Source organism: Lycium barbarum, chromosome 9 (genome assembly GCF_019175385.1).
Source record: "Lycium barbarum isolate Lr01 chromosome 9, ASM1917538v2, whole genome shotgun sequence".
In the NCBI taxonomy this organism is placed as follows: domain Eukaryota; kingdom Viridiplantae; phylum Streptophyta; class Magnoliopsida; order Solanales; family Solanaceae; genus Lycium; species Lycium barbarum.
In genome coordinates this window covers 112,285,564-112,307,192 of record NC_083345.1, presented here as the reverse complement: position 1 = coordinate 112,307,192, position 21,629 = coordinate 112,285,564, and the positions used below count along the sequence as shown (strand labels likewise).

At 36.7% G+C, this 21,629-nt stretch overlaps 1 protein-coding gene, 1 long non-coding RNA gene and 1 pseudogene across 2 annotated transcripts; all 3 read right to left on the bottom strand.

Annotated features, from left to right (window-relative positions):
* Positions 1-322: 322 nt before the first annotated feature.
* On the bottom strand, positions 323-2,761 carry LOC132609440 (conserved oligomeric Golgi complex subunit 2-like; annotated as a pseudogene).
* Positions 2,762-8,762: 6,001 nt separating this feature from the next.
* LOC132609439 (mediator of RNA polymerase II transcription subunit 30) lies at positions 8,763-14,835 on the bottom strand. Its single transcript, XM_060323414.1, has 3 exons — positions 14,077-14,835; positions 9,757-9,855; positions 8,763-9,198 (listed from the first exon to the last, which is right to left on the bottom strand). Exons 1-3 carry the CDS (start codon positions 14,446-14,448, stop codon positions 9,100-9,102), a joined length of 570 nt encoding a protein of 189 aa, XP_060179397.1. The 5' UTR covers positions 14,449-14,835; the 3' UTR covers positions 8,763-9,099.
* Positions 14,836-18,487: 3,652 nt separating this feature from the next.
* Positions 18,488-20,764, bottom strand: LOC132611457 (uncharacterized). Its single transcript, XR_009571672.1, has 3 exons — positions 20,245-20,764; positions 19,892-19,938; positions 18,488-18,807 (listed from the first exon to the last, which is right to left on the bottom strand). It is a non-coding gene; the product is annotated as an uncharacterized LOC132611457 (long non-coding RNA).
* Positions 20,765-21,629: the final 865 nt, after the last annotated feature.

Sequence of the window (21,629 nt, the reverse complement as noted above, 5' to 3'; positions counted from 1 at the left end):
CGACATTGAAATATTCCAGATAATGATGAACTTCAGAGAGAGTAGCTAAGTGTGGAATGAAGCGGTGGCTTTCCGGTATCAGTGTTTAGCGACACGTTGCAAGTGATGTCAAATGTCTAAGATGCCCTCAAACAAAAATGATATGACATGAAGCAAACAAGTTGATCCGACTGCAACTCATGCTTCTATAATAGTAAATGTGGTACACAAATACTAGTGTTACCATGAAGAGTAATTCATTTGTCGATCAAAGGGTAAATAAAAGCGTCTTTATTTCTAATTAAGATAGCAATCACTCTATGTATGTATGACTTTGGGAAAATTTCCCTTAAAATATTCAGATATCCAAAATAATCAGTATTCAAATCTGGAGATCTCAGAAATCAATTGCAGACTTGTTTAATCAAAGTGATAATATAACAGTAGGGGAAAACGATAAGAAAAGAATGAGATATTGATACAAAATCGACGTAGAAACTAGAAGCTTATTGTGTTTTGTCTCTCAGCAGGGGCAACACATTGCCATAATGATTGATAAGGTGGAATACTAGCTGCATCCACTCCAAGTAACGAAAGGCTCCGTGCATATTCCTGAATATCAAGAAATAATTGCATGCAGATCTTGTCGGTATCAGACAAATTGTGATCTGAGACATCTGAGCTTGCTCCGGCTTGTCTTTGAGCACCCCAAACGTAGTTTTTGAAGAGAAGATTCTGTTCTTCTACTCATATTGACAAGCTCCGAAGCTAAATCATTGTAACGTCGAGTTATTTCCAAAGCAGCACCTTGCAAGAGCTCATTCCTTATCTCATTTGTTAGACACATAGCAGCCCTTTCTCCATCCAAAAATTCCTTTAACGGACGTAATACCCCGGTAACATACTGAGAATGCCTGACTGGGAGAGGCTTATTAGTCATCCTGTAAGTAGCTGTTATTCCTTTCAACTGCCTCAAGTCCTCTACAGATTTCTCAACTATTGTCTCAATTATTGCACTCATCACAATTAGCAAAAGGCCCTTCAAGGACTTCCCACCGTGTAAAATGCTCTGTTTTACAAAATCACAAACTTCAACAGGGCACGACTTGAGCAACTCAGGTATCTGTTCAAGGTAATCACCACATATTTCCTCCACCAAACGGTTCAAATCGTGAACTACCTACACTAAATCATCAGAGCTTGCAGAAATAGCCCATTCAAATCCCGGGTTTGAGCCCGCATTACCAGCTTTACGAGCAGCCAATCCGGCAGATAACCAGTTAGAGAATCTGGCCATAAGTTGCAAAGACAAACGCAAGAACTTGTCCGAGCAAGAGAGGACAAGAACATCATCCCTCCAGCAAGATCTCAAGCACTCTAAAAGAGACGTACTCTACTTCAAAATCAAATCTTGAGGCTTCCTCTGGTCAGACCCCACCGGGGCCAGACCAGCAACACTAAGTGCAGAATCAAGAGCCCCAGCTATATCCTGGAACCTCAATGAGAAATAAACACCCACATTCCATTGCTTCATGAAATGAATATACGCAGCTTCAGACCGAAATTTGACTACTTCTGATCGCGAGGGACAGTAACCTTCTAAATGTGCCAAGAAATCCAAACTCGCTTTGTAATTTTTCAGGAAAACAGTAGGCCTTCCCGGAGAAAACACCACTGGTTTTCCTTTCTGGATAGCAGAATGAACCTCCTTAAGTATAGAATTCGCAAGGAAACTCGAAACATGTAGCCCCGAATTCTCGATAGACAATATATCCAACAGAAACTTACAATCATCCTCAATATATTTCTTGATCTTAACATAATCCTCCTCAAGTTCTCCACCAACAACTCCTCCTCCAGACCCCTTTTCCGGAATAACTTTTTCGATCAACGGACCCACAACAGTATCTCCAAAAGTCTCCTCAGCATTCTTAGTATTATCAATCGCAGCATACGCACGTAAACAGTTATAAATCGCATTCTCATCCCAATACTCAAGTCCATCAACAAGACAACATCGTAAACTCGTATCCAACAACAAACTCGCATTCGTTATCCTCTTCTCCATATTCTCAATAAACGGCATATCTTTCGCATTCCTAATATAAAACTTCAACCTATTCATTTCACTAGCAATTCTTTCCAATAGCATACTTTGTGTTTCCCTCACATTATCATCATTATTCAAATCAGATTATCCACGTGGCAGTTCTTTAATTAATTTCTCAACTTTAGAAACAAATGACAAGTATCAAGCAATAATTCTAATACCTCTCTAGCTTCACCTGCATCAGCTCTTTGTTTAAGCCGATTTTGCAAATCAGAAAGCGATTTTTCAACAGCGTTGCGAAGATGTTCAATTTTCTCTCTAATTTCAAGCAATGGAGCACGCATACGCACAATTGAGGAGCCAACGTCGATTAATTTGGTACTTAAGCTAACGAAATCGACGTAATCGCGATTAATGAGATCGATTAGATCGCGTTAGAGAGATGTGAAGTGCGATTGGAGTTCAGTACGGAGAGTTTCTCAGGGGACGAAGGTGCGTAAATCGGAGATGTAGTTTTCGGGATCGAAATTTGGGGATTGGAATAAATTAGGGTTTAGCCATTGTGGTGGATTCGGGTCAGTCGGGTCACCGAATATATCTGTAGTGGAACGTAGTGGTGGTGGTGATTGAAGATCTTGCATTTTGTGTGTGTTTTTGGGAAAATGGGATCTGGTTTTGAAGATGGATTTGGAAGAAATAGTGACACTGTCTGTTTACTGGTGTTTCTGAGTTGGTTCAAAATAGTTTTTAAACACTTTTGGTCCTTTTAAGTTTGTTAAAAGTTATGTTCCAATAGCACCGGTAACATGTCTAAATCTTTTTGTCATTATTAAATAAAATTAATTTAAATCACACTCAAATAAATCATAAGAAAATAAATTACAACAAATTAGATTGCTAGAATTAAATTGTGTAAATTAAATAGCGGAAAATAAAGATAGAGTTGGAACGAAGGCACCAAATTGCCGGACTAATTTCCAACAAAGTGAAGGCGGCTAGAATTGCAAATCTACCAAAGCCTTGGAGCTACTTCGGATTGTTGCAAAATTACAAACTCCACCAATAATTTTTATTATAATTGCAAAATTAATCATTGAAACTAGAATAAAACTTTATAATATTTAATTGAGAGAAATTTAAAGTGGCTAATTATTGCAAAGTAGCTATAATTGAGAGATTGAGAGAAAGAAAAGAGTGAATTGGTGTGGATTAAAATTGGAAATGGAAAAGTGTTTATATAGGGGTGAGGATGGGTTAAAGTGTTAAAAAAATAAGTTTGGGGGGTTGGGGGGGCAAACGGGGAGTTTGGAGCCGTTGGCAAAGACTATTTTTGCAAAATGGACCGTTCGCCAACGGTCCAGCCCAGTCAGCAACAACACTATTTAAAAAATAAAATTGACCGGTTAACCGGTTCCGATTCTGGTTTACCGGTTATCCAGTCCCAAAAAAGGCAAACCGGACCGGTAAAAAATCTATGGTTAACCGTAACTGGTACCGGTTTAACCGGTCCGGTTAATCGTAACCGGTGCCGGTTTAACCGGTCCAGTTACCGGTTTGAACTGGTCAAACCGGATCGGTTGACAGGCTTAGGTACAATTTTTGGAGTTTATGCTATTTTTGGTCCTTTTCTAGAGTTTGGTGCAATTTTTCAGTGCAATTTTTCAGTGCAATTTCTATTATTTTTTATTAAATCTTTTTTTTATAGTTCCAGTTAAATCTAACCGATAGCGTTCATTAATATTTGATGGAGATCGAAGATCTTGCATTTTTGGGTGTTTTGTTTGTATAGATTTGAGTGAATTGTTTGTGTGTTTTTTGAGAAAAAGCCGTCTGGATTTTGAAGAAGATGGATTTGTAATGAAATGGTGAGACAGTTTGTTTACTTGAGAAAATGCAAAAATGGTCCCTAATGTTTGTGAGTAGGTTCAAAATAGTCTTTAAACACTTTTGGTCATTTAAGTTTGTTAAAAGTTATGTTCCAATACTTTTGGTGGTGGTCAAATTTTAACAAATTTTGTCCGTTAGATTTGACGGGATCTTACATTTAGAGGTACAATTTTTGGTCCTTTTCTAGAGTTTGGTTCAATTTAGTTATATTTAGTCTATCTTCTTTTGTCTAGTACAGTTTTTTATGTTGCGGTGTCTAGAATTTGATGGGATTTTCCTAGTGTTTTTTACTAAATCTTTTTTTTATAGTTCCCGTCTAGCAGTGTCTAGGATTTGATGGAATTTTTCTACTTGTTTTTTATTAAATCTTTTTTTATAGGTCCCGTCAAATCTAACAAATAAAGTTGTTAAAAGTTATACTCCAATACTTTTGGTCGTTGTCAAATTTTAACAAATTCTGTCTGTTAGATTTGATGGGATCTTACATTTGGAGGTACAATTTTTTTTGCAATTTATGCTATTTTTGGTCCTTTTCTAGAGTTTGATGCAATTTTTCAGTACAATTTTAGTTATTTTTAGTCTATCTTTTTGTGTCTAGTACCGTTTTTTATGCTGCGGTGTCTAGAATTTGATGAGATTTTCCTAGTGTTTTTAATAAATCTTTTTTTATATAGTTCCCGTCTAGCCATGTCTAGGATTTGATGGAATTTTTCTATTGTTTGTTACTTCCTCCGTCCCACAATAAGTGTCACCTTAGCCAAATTTTTCTGTCCCGTAATAAGTGTCACCTTAGGAAATCAATGCATATATTGACAAGTTTTTTCCAACTTTGCCCTTAGACAAAAACTGACAAATTTATGTATTCAAGACAAAAAGCACATAGAAACTTGGTATTATTGGAGTCATAATGTCAAAAGACTTACTTTTCATGCATGCTCTAATCAAAAGAGAAAAGTAATTTATTTTTATTATATAAGGGTAGTTTAGTAAAATTTACATTTCATGATTGATTTCTTAATGTGCGTGTTTTTGGCTAAGGTGACACTTATTATGGAACGGAGGGAGTATTAAATCTTTTTTTATATAGGTCCCGTCAAATCTAACAAATAAAGTTCATTAATATTTGATGCAGATTAAAAGTGTTACTTTTGGCACACTTAAGAAACCAAAATTGTCCAAAACGTACTTTAGGAACTATTTTGAACCTGCTCCCAAAAACAAGGGACCATTTTTGTCATTTTCTCTCTATTTATTTAGTGGAGATTAGCTGGGTAAGAAACTTTTAACGAGAAAAGCAGCATTTGTTTGGATTGAGAGTTGTGTTTTGAGGAAATGCAATGAGTAATGAAGATCTGGATGTGAAATGGAAATTTCCAATGAAATCAACTTCACTGTCTGTTTACACGAGTTGAGTATGAAGATATTTTAAGGAGAATATGACCAAAATGGTGCTTCATGTATGTGATTTGGTTGCATTTGATCCTTTAACATACAGACATAATGAATATAGTCCTTAATAAATTATATTATATTATATTAAGAAGTGCCTAATTTGATTCTATATACCATATTTGTAAAGGCAATTAAGAGTCATTTGGTATGCGGGATAGGATAGACAATGATATCCTACGGTTTGAATTTCCCGTGGGATAAAATAATCCGGATTAGTATTCATAACCAAACGTGAATAAAATAATTCTAGCATTTTATTCCGAAATTGTAATCCTTATCCCACCAACCAAATGACCCCTTACTATTTTTGCTATTAAAATAAAGTGAGGCCCTGGACATTTTTCTTCGTACACAACCACCTTCGCCTCAGTTGAAGATATTCCAGATTTCCTTCCATCCATTGAATATATGTTTCCATAGAGTTATAAGTTCATCAAATTTTACCACTGCATCCAAAGTTTTCTCATGGTTCTTTCAAGTTAGGGTTAGAGATTATGATGTGGATTGAACAACACAAGAAAGTACATTTGTTTTGTTATTTATCAGCTCACGTGAATTCCACATGTAGGGTTTAGCCATTGTGGCGGAGCGCAGCGGCGTGCGGGAGAATTGTGGGGAGGGCGTACTTATTATCTAATAATCATATTTTATCCTTTATCCTACCTTTTTACGATAGCTCTATCTCGTACCCCCACTTTTCTTATAAGTTTATCTTTCAAATTATTGATGTGTGACATTATGTAATGACGGAAAACGATACAATCTATATATTCAAACATAGTATTCATCAAAATAATACAGTGCGATATAATACGATACATTTTGAAATAATACGTAACAAACATCCAAACAGTGTTAATGAAATCACTCTTCATTGTCTGTTTACTCCGTAGAGAGACGTTTCAAGGGAAAATTATCAAAATGGTGTTTAATGTATGGCCTTCGGTTGCATTTGGTACTTAATGTATAAACATGATAAAAATGGTCCTTAATGTATTTTAGAAAGTGAATAGTTTGGTCCAATGTTATACATTAGTAAAGACAATCACTATTTTTGCTATCAAAATAAAATGACTGGTTGGGCATTTTCCTACATACATAGCCTAGTTACTTAGCCTAACCGAAGGTATTTTAAGTTTCCTTTGATATTCCATTGAATATATATTCTCCATAACATTATAATTTCTTCAAGTTTTACCTTTGCTTGAAAAGCTTTTCCTCAGTTCTTTCAAGTTAGGGGTAGGAATTTTGATGTGGGTTCTGAAATCGGATTGAATGATACAATAAATACCTTTATTTTATAGTTTAATTATCAGCTAATAGAGTATTAGATAAAATGGTCAAATACTCAAATCTTCACGTGTCGTTGTAAATCTACATATGATCGCGAAATGTACTGCATCCAAAATGAGAACGAGCTTGCTAGAAAAGTACTGCCTCCACATTTTTGAGTGAGCTGGAGCGTTGCCATCTTATATATATACTGAACTAGTTAGAGGTTGTCGCTTCCGGTCGAAGCTAGAACTACAAAAGAAGGGCCAAAACATGTGGCGGCGAACCACAGAGCCCCTACTAGTAAAGGAAAAATGAAAGTGCGCTCATGCGAACCAGCTGAAAAGGCCCTTTCCCTTTTTAATAACAATACATAAGGTAAGCTCTAGAGATCCAACCTATTCAAGGGGCTTTGATGCCCTTTGTATATATTTTTTGGGTTGTTGGATATGGGATCCTCGTAGTAGGCTAGACCAAGATCCAACTGAGGGAGGGCAGTCATTAGACACAACAGATTGGGAAAGCAAGAGAACACTTCACGTTTTCTTATTTTCTTCCCGCCCTCGGAGTAGTACAAAAAGAGAGATTAGCACTATTGACTCAATGATAAAGCACCAACACTTTTCTCGTTGGGACTCTACATATTGGCAAGGCTAAGTAGATACATAATTTCGAGTGTGAATCGGCAAAGACTAAAAATCAGACAATGACAGAGCGGCATACCGGAAAATCGGCCCCTTGTCTCTCTTAGTTGGGACTTATGTTCGATAATTCGACATGTTTTTTTGGAATTTTTGGGTCCTCATAATGTCATCTGGTTTATTATGTACATATAAGATGCTCTACCACAAGGGAAGTGGAGATGTTAGCTGCCAGCCAGTGTCACCTTAAAGGGCTTCCTCCAGGTTCTCTGCACAGTCATGGACAGCTGAGTAAAGTGTCATGAAGCAAGATGGTAAACTTGGAGCTCTCCACCAGCAAACAGACCTAGGAAGGAAAGGGCTGTGATACCAGAGTTAGATCCGTTCCAATTCTTGGTTTACCTTTTCCCCCGTGTTACGTTATACACGCTCCATTTGCGTTGAGGGGTGGGGAGGCGGAGGGTGTTATAGTATCCCAATTGGTTGAGGGGTTGTTGTAACTTGTCATCTTAAATGGTCTTGGACGATCTTCACGTCCTGAACTAATTTTTGGATCTAGTTAGTGTCAAGATCGATCTTCTTAATAATACGTGCTCTTGTAGAGAAGTTTGGACCCGAAATACTGATCTTTTGTGGCAATTTGGACTCGAAATAGTGATCTTTTGTGGCAATCTTTTGCTAGAACTAGTGTGAAGAGTGAAATATGCAGGGAGAAATAGTCTTTTGCGAGAACTAGCGTGAATAGTGAAATATGCAGGGAGAAATAGTCTCCAACATTATTTTTCGTGTTGAGGCCTCGTTAAGGAAACTTTATGCAGGACCAGTAGAAATGCTACTAAACATTTCACGGGTTACTCTCCTCTGATTCACTTCACGTCTTTGAGCTTCAGCTATGGGATTCTTAATATTTATTATAGATATTATTTCTTAAGTGACTGTTTTCAAGATTTAGCTTAAATGGATGCAATGATTTAGTTTGATTATCTCCACCAATCTTTATTTTTACACATACAACATCTGAAAATGAAATACAAGAGATCTTTACGGAGTTATATTCCTCTATTCAAATCGTAAAAGATGACATTGAACTATTTCTTCATTATTCGATGAATCTTTTTTCATTTCAATTCGATCTAAAATGATAAAATAACACTCCATAGAATTTAAACCTACAACATTTGGCTTTGGAAACGCGAACTAAATAGGACTATGAAAAGGTGGAGTTCAGTGACCCAATTCGGTCAAAGCAACTAATCTACATATGATAACTTCAATAAAATGCTTGATTTTAAGTTGATTTCAATAATCACTTGCTAAGATAAACAAGTTCAGTAAACGTTTTACTATCCAAATACAAAAAAAAAAAAAAGACCAGTAGTACATCAGCTTATTTTCCGAAAGCTCTATGTTATTGCTGTGCCTCTGAATAATGGGGAAATGACAGAAAGCTCATCACTAGAGCAAACCAAGGCCCAATTAGCTGCGAGGAGAAAATTATAGTGCACATCAAAATAAAACTTAGCATAATAAGTTAAGATCAAAAGCATTCTCCTTTTCCCTCCTTCAGTATTCCCGCTCTAACAGATTAATTGTACAACTTTTCAGCCCATTATCGGACCAGACAGAACATCTAAACAGAAACAATCGTAGCACCACGAGCAGCATTAAGTTGCATAAAAGCACAGGTGTTTGGCAAGGGTTTGATTCTAGCAGTAACCTCTGTACAAAAGAACAGCTTCTTAGAGCTGAACACAATTCCTTTGACATCTGACATCTCTCTTGTTTGAATTATCTGCTTGAAGTAATGGCAGCAGAAATTCATGTAGAACAGGGACTTTGCCATGTTGATAGGTCAGAAAGAAGATCTCGAAGCTGATCAATCAGAAGCTTGAGTTGCTTGTTCTTGTCTACGAGCTCCTGCAATTTAAAGAGCAACAGAATATGCTTAAACTGTTGATCACATTAGCAACCTGATTTGTTCACAACCGCCACAACCTACTAGAAAGTTTATATGCATGAACTCAAGCAAAATACTCTCTATCTTCCATTGAAGACTTTTCACTAACACTAGGGGGGACACTGGGGACATAAAGCAAATAAAACATGATTTGACAGAAACTTAATATAATAGGAATATAATTATTTAATTTTTTTATTTGACTTGGATATTAATTATAATACAAAATCACTATAAAAAGTACAGTCACGTTGTTCAGATTTGAGGTTATGACATATATGGAGACTTCTGAAAGTTTGTACTGTGAGACATTATGGGATGTCTGCAATGGAAATGTGACATTTGCGGTATACCTCAATGTTTGTTCCAATGAAGACGAAATTACCCAATGGATCAAGGGAGAAATCTGTCATTGTTCAAATGTTGGCATACACATTTGTTTCTCCAACTTCCACCCACCATGCACTCCCAAAAGCAACAACAATCCAAGATATCAAAATTTGATACGTTATCAATACCTTTTTTAATGTAGAGGCGCGGCCCTCCAGCTGCTCAATTTCAGCTTGATCTGCAGCAGATAGTGAACCAGTAGCAGAAGCAGCTTCCAATGCTTTTGCCTAGCTAACATAGTCAGTAAACAGTGTGAAGTATCATACAACAAGTGAACAATTTCCCAGAACGTGCAAGCAAATATAACTTTGTTAACCATGAGACAGAACACAAAGGAGAATTTGACAACTTGCAATTAAAATGGAGCAATACTCAAGTATGAAGTTGTTAAAAGAACTTAATAAACTCAAATGACGTGAAGTGACACGTATGTTGAGCAACAAAAAGGAAGGCAGGGTCGGTGATAGATATGTCAAAACAGAAGAATAGTAACAACTTACAAAATTCTTAACTCTTCACCAAATGCTCCAAATGTAAAGCAATCCATATACCAAAACCAAGGACCAAAAGGTGATTATAGTGTTCAATCCTTCTTGAAAAGGATAAAGCGCAGTAGTTTATTAGCTTGGTATACTTACACCTCAGGAGCATTTGAACAGCTGAAACAAGAACAATCGGGACATCCCCAACCCCCCTCGGGCCAAAGTTCTACTACAACCAACGAAAGAGATAGATCACATCTTGGCCAAATGTAGGTCCCAAAACGAAATAAGAAAGAAAATCAGGCTTTCAAAGCACAAGAAATAAGGTTCGGGACATTAAAGATTATTTGGATCATTGTTCCAATGTATCTTAGCCTCAGATTCTTCCCCGTTGGCCAGTCAGAAGATGAGGCAGCGCCCTTTCTCCTATTGATTGACCGTCACCAAGCGGCTGATAGATCCTGGTCTATATTGTAGTCTGCTATTGATATAACCACATGTGTCTTACCCAGATCAATCACCAAATTCCTTTCACATACAATTTACCTTTACCGCTAGATAATATCTTTTTGCTGCTCAGACTGGATGATGATTTTCTTTCCGATAGTTACTCCAAAGGAACAAACTTCTCGAACATCTATTTTAGTTGCATTCCCAATCAAAACTACACCCGTCTTATTCGATGATCATGATACTTCCCAAAAATCAAAATTCTCCACTATTTTTGTTCAATATCTACCAGAACACCACCACCAGCACCACCTATGCCTCAACCTCAAGCTAAGTTGATGGTGGGGTACTTGAATTTCCACATCCATTGGGCTCCGTATGGAGCAACTTCATTCCAATACTCAATTTTGGGACCTCTAACACTAGATGTTCTCTACATTGGATCCAAACTCGATATGTTCGCCTACCACACATCGCGCGTTGAACTACCTTTGGCATTGAACAAAAAGCCCTTGGAGCATTTTCCGCCTTCTCATTTTTACTTCCAGCTCCTCATTCATTTACATAACAGACTATAGCATAACAAACTCGGACATACTATACACACAATGGACCCTAACTAGTAATGATCTGAACCCAATAGTTTCGGATCGAGCCATAGTTGATTCATGATTATATCAAGCAAACTTTTGCTTGGATCACTATCATGATCCTACAAAACATAGATATTGCACAAATATTTAGGACTTCAAAACAAAAATCTACTTGTTGGGCTTTTCTTTTTGAAATTGGTAACTGTATTCTATATCATTTGAGCAAAACAGTACATAGGTTGTACTGAAACCATATTTACAAAAGTACTCCAAGATTCTACTGTTTTAAGCCTATATTGAATCTAAAACATCAATGATAGTAGCAGTATCATCTGAGTGGACCTGATTTCACCAAAAACAAAGCAGTAAGATACAATTCAGCTTGACCTTCTGCACACCATTCTCTATGCTATCAAAACACCTAGAGTTTCTCTCCTTCCAGATTGTCCACCATATGCTATCAAAACAACTTGTTGGCCTTTCTTATGGTCTGGTGGTACTGAACTGTCAAAAACGGCCTTGCTAGCATGGGATAGGGTATGCTACCCTAGAGTAGCAGGTGGTTTGAAGATTTTGGATATCGCAACTTGGAACAAAGCTGCAATCAGGAAAGCTACTGTGGAACTTATGTGAAAAAAGGATAAATTATGGGTGAAATGGATTAATTGCTACTATGGGAATAACAGAACTTCTTTGCGAATATCCCCAAACAAGCATCCTGGATTGTCCAGAAGATCTTGAAGGCTAGCAGATATTTTACTGAGGCAGGCAATTTGGTGACAGAGATACAAAATACAGAGAAGTACTCTACAATACAGTTTTACCTAAGGATAAGGGTTGATTTCCAAAAAGTGAATTAGAGGAAACTAGTGTCCACTAACTCAAATTTCCTAGAAGGATCTTTATCCTAAGGCTGGCTGCACATGAGAAGCTATATACAAGGGATAGACTATTCAAATAGGGGATAACCAGGAATCAAAGGTGTCCATTATGTGATCAAGCTAATGAAAGCTCAGATCTGTTTTTCGCATGTATGGTGTAATCAAAGATTTGGAATGTGGCAAGGCATCACTAGAATCCCAGGGAACCGGGAAGCTGAACTACAATGGGCTGTCCAATTTGCAATGCGAAGGAGTTCAAGAGCTGAGCTAAACAGAATGGTACTTGCAGCTACAGTATACTATATTTGGAAAAAGAGGAACTACAGAGTATTCCAAGATAAGCAGCAGAATTCTGAGTCCTTGATTAAGCAGATAGTTCAAGTCCATTTCAGAGGAAGTTTGAAGATGCAGACAGCAAAGTGGCTAGAACAGTTCAATTTTATCCATCTTAGCATAGAAGTTGTTCTAAAACTTCTAATAGCTACTCCCTCCGTCCCAAAATACGTGTCCCTTTAACTCATTTCATGTCCATTAAGAAATCAATAAATACAAAGTATAGTTTACTAAATTACCCCATCTGACTATTAAATGTATCTTGAGAATTGAGCACTATTAATAAGTAGTAGTTCTTCAATATAAGGATATAGTTTGGAAAAATACTACTTTTTGTCATGAATTCCTAAAGCGACTGTTATTTTGTTTTGCTAAAACGACACTTACTTTGGGACCAAGGGAGTACTAAGGCATGACTCTGGTGTGGAGCATGATGCTCACCACACAGTCTCTTTGATGTACAGATTTCTAATTTGGTAATATAGTTAACCAGTTACCACAAACAAATATTACACAAATACAAAATTTTGAAAATAACGGGTCAATTCACGGACCACAATTCAAATAATAGTATCACGAGTTCGAATCCTAACAACAGGAGAGGGAAAATAAGGAAAGAGAAAGGGAATACTACTATGCAGGTATATAACAGTCAATTGGACTGGCATAGATGCTTGACATGCTACTCGGGAATATTGGACTGAATTGCAACACAGGTTTCCTACATTCCATCCTTGAGGACAAGAATCATCTTTAGCAAGGGTATTGATGCAATTTGAAGGCTGAAGTGGCGTGGCAGCTGACGTGGGGTTAGTTACAGTTTGTTAAAGCTGTTAGTCGTTAATTGTGCTGTAAATTGAGTTGTAGTCGAGCAGTTACTGAATTTAGGGATTCTATTCTTGATTCATTGATTGTATAACTACATTATACTCTTGTAGTTGAAACCATTCATGATAATTAGATCTAACTCTTCTCTCTTCATCTACAAATTCTCTCAAGCTACGTTTCTTGGTTTAACCTTCAACTAGATGCCATCTTCTTCGAGTTACGACTCATAAATTAACTAATTCCATTCGATTTCAACCGATTGCATCGTACCTACTACTCTTCTATCCTAATCCTAAATATTTTTTTTAAAAAAAAATGCATTTCTATACGTAGGATTAATTACCTTCTGAGAATTAGAAATAGCGGTAAGAACAGAACTCAAGGAAGCAGCATAAGACATATAACAATAGCCTCAATTCATGAAGTGCACCGCCACCAATATGTACGGTACTACGTGAAAAAAATACTACTAAGCCACTCAGTTACCTACTGCCTTTATAACCTAATCCTCAACCTTAGGGGCGGAGGATTTAGAGCATGCCTAGAGTTCATCCGAAAACACCCTCGGCAAAAAATTACATTGTATATATAGGGTAGATTTTCTGTGTTTATGCACATATATTAACTTTTGAACGCCCTGAATAAATGCAAAAAGTTAGCTCAAGCGATTCAGGGTGTTCAAAATTATCATTGTGTCCTAGGCTCGATTCCCAATTGACAACATTATTTTTTATATTTAGCTTTAGTTGTTTTTTTCGAAGCCCCTAAGTGAAAATCCTGGATCCGCCACTGCTCATGTCCTGTCTAATCATCTCATTATTCCACAATCACAAAATTTAAAAACAAAAAATGCATTGCTATTACGTAAAATTACAAATTACCTTTTGGGAATTAGAAATTGCCGTTAGAACAGAGCGCAAGGAAGCAACAGATGACTTATAACGGAGTCTCGATTCATCAAGCGCACCGCCACCAATATTATCCAAATGTTGCGCCGAAGCATTATTAGAACCCGAAGAATTATCAGACGAAACGTCACCGTTTAAATGATGTCCGTTACTCAAAACGGCGCCGTTAGAAGTAACGGTATTTGGAGTAGTAGTGGATGACGACCAAAGTGAAGGGTTACAGAGTTCATCGTTCATAGCAGAGAGTATTTGATGTGCTGCTTCTATTGTGTCTTCTAAATGCTTTTGTCCTTCTACTGCTAGTTCTTGTGTTGTTTTAGGGTTTGTCGATTTGTTGTCTTCCATTTAGGGAAATGTGAACGGTTTTCGAAACCCTAGATCGGCGGTAGTGGCGGCGATGGGCGGTGCGAAGAGTTTTAAGCCAAAAAAATGACTTTGGTCAAAATTCAAGAGAAAATGACAAAAATGGCCTCATATTTTTCCATGGAGATGCATTCATTCCCCAATTAGAAACCCAAAGAAGATTGATGATTAAACCGAGTGGACGTAGATGAAGGAACTCTATGCGGGTCGGCCAAAATCCAATTTCTTGTTTCAGGGATTTCTGAGTTCCAAATCCAATTTCTTCATTCTTGATATAGTTTTGGGTCAAAAGATGTTTAAGAAAAACACCTAAGAGTGAGAGAGGAGAAGTATTTGAAAGTATACGTGTTTCGTAAATACAATATGCACGCCTCTGGAAAGTACTAGTTCACGGCTATTTTAAAATTTGAACACCCTTCCATACAACTAGTACTGCCTTATGTACAACTCATTAGAGCTGTGTTGGTACGCAGCCTTGTTGGCTTTATCCCATTAAACTTGAGATTATTTTATCTCATTTTTCTGATGGGATAAATTAGTCCCAAAATTATAATTCCGGGATAATTTAGTTCGCGTACCAAATGACAAGTGTTATCTAAGAGAGTTTTGGTTTTTTAATTTTGCTTGCTAATGGTGAGCACTTTTGATTTCCGTAAGCTATTATCAAATTTTGATTGTTAAATTTAATTTGAAATTTTAATTCTTAATTTTGGTATGCAATTTAGAAACCCTTGTAACCAATATATGTACATGAATAACTAAGAGCCTATTTGGCCTAGCGGTTTTGAGGTCAAAAGAGTGTTTTTTATTTTAAAAAAAAAAAAACCACTTTTTTGGGTATTTGAAGTGTTTGACCAATTAGTAAAACTGCTTTTATGTAGAAGCAGAAGCATTTTTCCTGTGGTTGGGGAGAAGCAAAAAAATTCTGCTTCTTTGAAAAAAAATAGAAGCAGAAAATTATTTTTTTCAAGACAAAAATATTCCCACCATAAATACATATTTTTTAAGTATATCTCTCATTAATCCATTAAGTTTTAATTAATAATTCTTTGTGTTGAATTTTAATTTGTGGAATGATTTTGAATTTTATTTTGGTTGTAGCTTTTTAGTATATTCAAATCACCGTGTTGATATTATATCAATATTTGATATTTGTTTCTTATTTATCTATGTATTATATTAATTGAAAATTTTAAAATGTACTATTAAGTTTTAATAAATAAAAGCAAAAACTTGATTGAAGTCTTTCATACTACATATTTAAAATAATTTCTCTCTGTAAAACTATCTTGATAGTACACGTTCCTTGATATCTGTCTTTTTTCATGATTTGACACTCAAAGACACTTTTTTAAGAAAATTAGTTAAACACAATTTGCTTATTAAAAGTATTCAAAAGCACTTTTCAAATGAATTAGTCAAACATAATCTGTTTCTTACCAAAAGTACTTTTTTTGAAAAATACTTCTCAAAATAAGCAGTTTTTAGCCGCTAGTCCAAGCAGGCTATAAATCCTGCATAAAATAATACATAAAATTACTCATAACTTATACATGTATTATTAATACTTGGATAACTCTAGAGAGGTCATTTGGTATGATGGATAGAGAAAAATAATTCTGAGATAAACATTTAGTATCGCCATATCTCTTGTTTGGTTACTAATCCTAGGATAAATTATCCCTGGCAGGTGTGGAATAACAATCCCAGGAATAGTTATTCTAGGATAAAATGAGGAAAATGACAATTATAGCCTGGAGGTCCCTCAAACAATTTTTTCTTAAAAATTGTGCAATGCAATTACTTTTAATATAACAAACCAAGCAATCAACAAGAAATAATACCATGATAACTAATCTCATCATAACTTGTCTTCAAACCAAACGACCCCTAACTCTAATTGACTACCAAATGACCCCTAAGAGTATCATGTTAAGCATGACGTAACGTCGTTTACGTCGGCATATACCTTTTGGGCCGGCAAGGAATAAGCCAAAGGAAAAATTACTTGATATAGCTTCTTCTAAGAGGTAATTATTAATAATAATAACTATCTTTTGATTTATTTATAGTTAATAGCTAAATTAATTTTCTTAATTACCATTGATAGCTATATCAAAATACATAGATCTCTTTCTATTATCCCTCACTACACATTTCAAATTTTATATTTTCTCCAAACCCTAAAAAAAATTCTCTCTCCTTCCTATTCACTAACACAGCCGTTGCCGCCCCACCCCCAAATCTGTGCGATCTCACCCCTCTCTTTCTATCTCTCCGATCTCACCCTCTCTAATAACGGAGTAATCGTCCGAATTTCACACAAATACCTCCATGCATACCAATTCTTTCTTCCGATATCGGAGTAATCGTCCGAATTTCACACAAATACCTCCATGCATACCAATTCTTTCTTCCCACCTCTTCTTTTCGCGAATCTTTTTGGAACTCCTATCAGTCTATGGTCAATGATTATGTCCCCAACTATGAAGAGGTTAAAATTAATTGTTTATCTATTATTAGAAAGATTTGAGAATGTTAACGAAGATGATAGAAAACTATATCTAAGAACTTCAAATAAAGAAACTTCAAAAGCTCCTCCTTTGCCCGGCTAATATGAAGCTAATTAGAAGTGAAAATCCCCTTTTCTCGTCATCATCTCCACCGCTTGGCCGGAATCCATGGCCAGACGGCCATATCTTCTCAGATTTGAGTGTATTTCACCAGATCTATTGTATTCTCCATTTTTAAAAATACATTATATTTTGTATTTTCGTCGGAAATTTTGGTCCAATTCCACTGTATGTTGTATTTTCATCGAAAATTTGACTGAATTTAAGTGTAAATATAGTGTATTTATTGTATGTGTTGATTGACTGATGTCACGATCCAAACCGATGAGTCGTAACGAGTGTCTGACCTCTAGCGACCAAACACCCCTATACTCATATTTGAACCTCACTGAGCATCACGGGCGCACAAGTGACTTAAACTGATTTCATACAGCCTCATAAATAGATGACATCATGAACTCTGTACAACTTGTATATACATAAACATGCTGAAAGAACAATGCAAGCCAGCTAGGCTGCTACATATGTTGTACGCAAAAGAATAGAAGCCGACAAGGCTACATCATCTGACTAATACATACAACTGTCTACAGACCTCTACTAGAATAAAAGCTGTACAAAGGACGGGATAGGGCCCCGTCATACCCATATGCATGTACATCTCAAAAGACTAGCATACCCAAAATAAACTGCAGCTCCGGATCAATAGAGCGCACTGACCACTGCTGGATTGAAGTCTTACTAAGCTGGACCACCTGTCGGTCTACCTGAACCTGCGGGCATGAACGCAGGCCCCCCAAGCAACGGGGAGTCAGTACGGATAATGTACTGAGTATGAAAGGCATAAGAGCAACATTTATACATAAGAATCATAAATGAGATCTGAACTCATAAGCTGAAATGACTATCTGCATGTACTTGTATGAACCAGTATATAACGCCTGTCAAGCATCTATGGCATCCCATCATATCATATCGGCCTCTCTGCGGCCATCATCATATACATTGCTGCGGTACGTGCAGCCCGATCCTTATATCATCATCTTGGTGCACCAGCTGATCAGGTGGTAATGCGTATATAACGCCTATCCATTTCCCCATACCCCATATACATATAATACTTGCGTATATAACCCCTTCTGGTCACGGGTCAATGTGCATATATATATAATGAATGCAATGCATGAATAAACTGTATACATAAAACTGGACCCATGAACAGAAGGAACAATCATGAGCGGGGTACATGAACATCAAAGACGAAGTACTCCTAATGCTTCTAAGAGTAGAGTAATGTGGAAGCTCGCTTACTCATATGTTGGTTCATATCATAAGGTCATGCCAAAAAAGAAAAAAGGATAGCCTTAACTGTCACGACCCAACCCCGTAGGCCGTGACTAGTGTCCGTACTGGACACCCAAACGTACCCGATACCCCAAACCGGCATATTATCAAAATATATTAATATAAAGGTTAGTTGGCGCTACTAAATATCACAGATGAACAGATTTTGCACGTAGAGGCCGATAAGGCCATCACCGATCATAACAACCCAAAACATATACAGAACCCACACAAGTATGTCTACAGACCTCTACAGATCATAACAGAACCATAAGACGGGACAGGGCCCCGTCGTACCCCTGAATAGCGTACATATATACAATAGCAAAAGACTGTACCAAAATATAGGCTCTGGATAAAGGAGTGCTCCAAAATAGCAGAATAAAGTCCTAAGCGGGCGGATCAGCAAACCTGTCGTCTGTACCTGCGCGGCATGAAAACGCAGCCCCCGAAGAAAGGGGGTCAGTACGAAATATGTACTGAATATGTAAAGCCTGAATCACAGAATCAAAATCGTAACCGGTACAGAACGTACAGAAAAGTGAGTGTAAAATCCAAAGTATCAAATGCATATTTTCAAAACATACAGAGTGTATACAGAAACATATGCCATATCATATCCGGCCCCTGCCAAGGGACTCGGCAGACAAAACGTGGCCACCCTCCCGACGCTGGTGCCACAATACAGAAGGATCAGAATAGGGGTATAACCCCGTAACGTAGCATATCATATCAGATGGCCATAACAGATCATATCATATCATATCAGAATATGTGTACATGGCACAGCATACTCCACAACCCATGTACATGTATACCTGCCCCCTCACATCGAGGCACGGCGAACAATGCAGAGGAATACGCTTGACAACATATCCTGGCCCGGGCTCAGTGTGGGAAACATTGAGGCATCCACGAATGGAGTAGTGAGAAACTAAATGCAATAAAAATACCATATATATTTCCAGAGACTCAATGAAGCATATCGAATGACAGATCAAATCAATGAAATCGAACGGAGTCATAGTAAGTGAAATTCGAATGTCAAAATGGGTTACGGAAGCATAATCTTTCTGAGATCGTTCCCAAGTTTCAAAACAATTCATAAGGCTTAATGAAATATTAAAACAATTTTTATTTAGTAGTTAAAAGAATAGTTAGAATATTTCTTAAAAAAAATGCTCGAAGACAAGTCATAAACACAAAAGGGTAAAATCGGAAATAGTGGTCCACCTCGGGACAACCGAAGCGAAGGGCTCGAATTACGTATATTATGCCTATGGAATCACCTATAGAGGTCCTAGGGACATTCCATAACTTTCTAGACAATTTGTAAAAGTTTACATAATTCTTTCAACCAAAATATCCTTAAAGGATTCAATTCCATTGAATGATAAAGGGGCATTTTTGAACGCGGATTCCGATGAATAGAACGCTTCCCGAGATTCAAATCTGATCCTAGTACACCTAGGACATGCCAAAAGAAGAATAGGGGTAGCTTTACATACCTTATCCGCTCCAAGCTAACCACAAATCAGATCCCGAGCTTCCCAATCTATAACAACATTATTGATATCAAGTATTAACTATATCGTGCTCAAAATCCAAAGCCTAATCTAGCACGTTACTCGACAAAATTCGGGCAGCATTTCCCCTGAAAACTTAACAATCCTCGAGATTCCAATTCGGCCAAAACATCAATTAAAATACAAAGGACAACAATACCAACAATTTCATATCAAACTAGAATTAAATCCACCTTTAGATCACTCTCAAAATAGCCCAAAATTACAATATTAACTCAATAACTTATCCGATTTCTCATAATTAATTTCATAACTTGTCTAATGTTCCGACTTACCTTATGCACGTTGCTGATCTTCCATGAAGGGAAATATGTTGCTGCCTGCTCACTTTCTTCTTTTAGAAATTGTCCAAAAATATTAAGAAGTTGCTGCTCCATTTTCATTTCTAGCGTGTGAACTATTCAAAAGAGATGGCTTCCTATTACTAACGTATTTGTTGAAAGGTTGCTGCCTTTTCTTTCCTAAAATTCTTATTCAACAAGGATGACACATTCATAGCAATGTTCCTTCTTAAATTAAGTGGGGTCCACACACATATAAGTTGTCATTACTTAATAAAATGTAGGAACATAAATGTCAACCTTTTGCCCTACACGTGTAAATCATTCCCTCACCTTTACACCACAGCACCCCTTATGTGGCATGTATATAATTAAATTGCTGCCGAGTTGTCCATGAAATATCTGGATTATGTCCACGTAATATTTATCCAATAATCTTAATTAATTTGATATTCTTCATCTCACATTTTAACTATGACCTGGACGAATTTAAATATATCTAGTAGAGGAGAATTCTTACCTCATATGCTAAGAAATAATCTTCTTCCACCTTACTTCACTTTGAAGAAATTTTTCGATTTGCTAGGATCCGGAGGAGACCAACGTGGGCATAACCTCTATATCATTCTCCGCGTTTTTGCCTCGGTGAAAGAGATTTTTTTTTCCTCCCCACCTTGCTGCCCCTATCTCTACATGATGAAAGAACTATCTATAGGTATATATATATACCTAAATGTACCCAGAACGCTGCTGCCCATATCGTTGTGAAGAAATTATCCTCCATTTTGGATGTTAAGAAATATATATGTAATGTCCTTTACATCTATAAAAACGTGCAGCATCCCATTTATCTAGATAAGAAGTCAACAAAGGGGTATAAGTGTTTTAAGAGGGGCCCTCCACTATAGACATATGCCATTTGTTGGGCCCTTTTTCATTTTGTCATCAAATGCCATGTGATACGTGTATCCCATGTAGTTGCACCTTGTGTTCATTACTTTACTCTATTGTACCAATATATTCCTCTTGTGCATATTTCCCTCATTATCATTAATATATTAGTCACTTGCTATCTCTTTGGCTAATAATAAAAAGAATCTAGAAATAATTCTACCTAGCTGCTACGTTTTTGTTGCCTTTTACCTAGGCAAAACAAAATGAATTGTCTTCTTTATTCTATATAGGGCAGAGATGTCCCTCCAGCTCATTCATCAACTAAGTGGGTTTGCCCCCCTCTATTGTTATCTAATATTGTGACTAAAAAAATTGCACGTGGCTGATATTAAACCACTCCCAAAGTGGGACTTAATCTCATTATTAATAAATATCCACCATCCTAATATAATGAACGACCCTCATAATTAATGTCTTGACCTCAA

Excerpts from the sequence above, each read along its gene's own strand:
- LOC132609439 (XM_060323414.1), bottom strand. The coding sequence starts at position 14,448 with ATGGAAGACAACAAATCGACAAACCCTAAAACAACACAAGAACTAGCA. Across the intron at positions 9,856-14,076 it reads CAATTTCTAATTCCCAAAAG|GCAAAAGCATTGGAAGCTGC; the intron begins GTAATTTGTAAT and ends TATGTTAGCTAG. Across the intron at positions 9,199-9,756 it reads GCGCCTCTACATTAAAAAAG|GAGCTCGTAGACAAGAACAA; the intron begins GTATTGATAACG and ends TTTAAATTGCAG.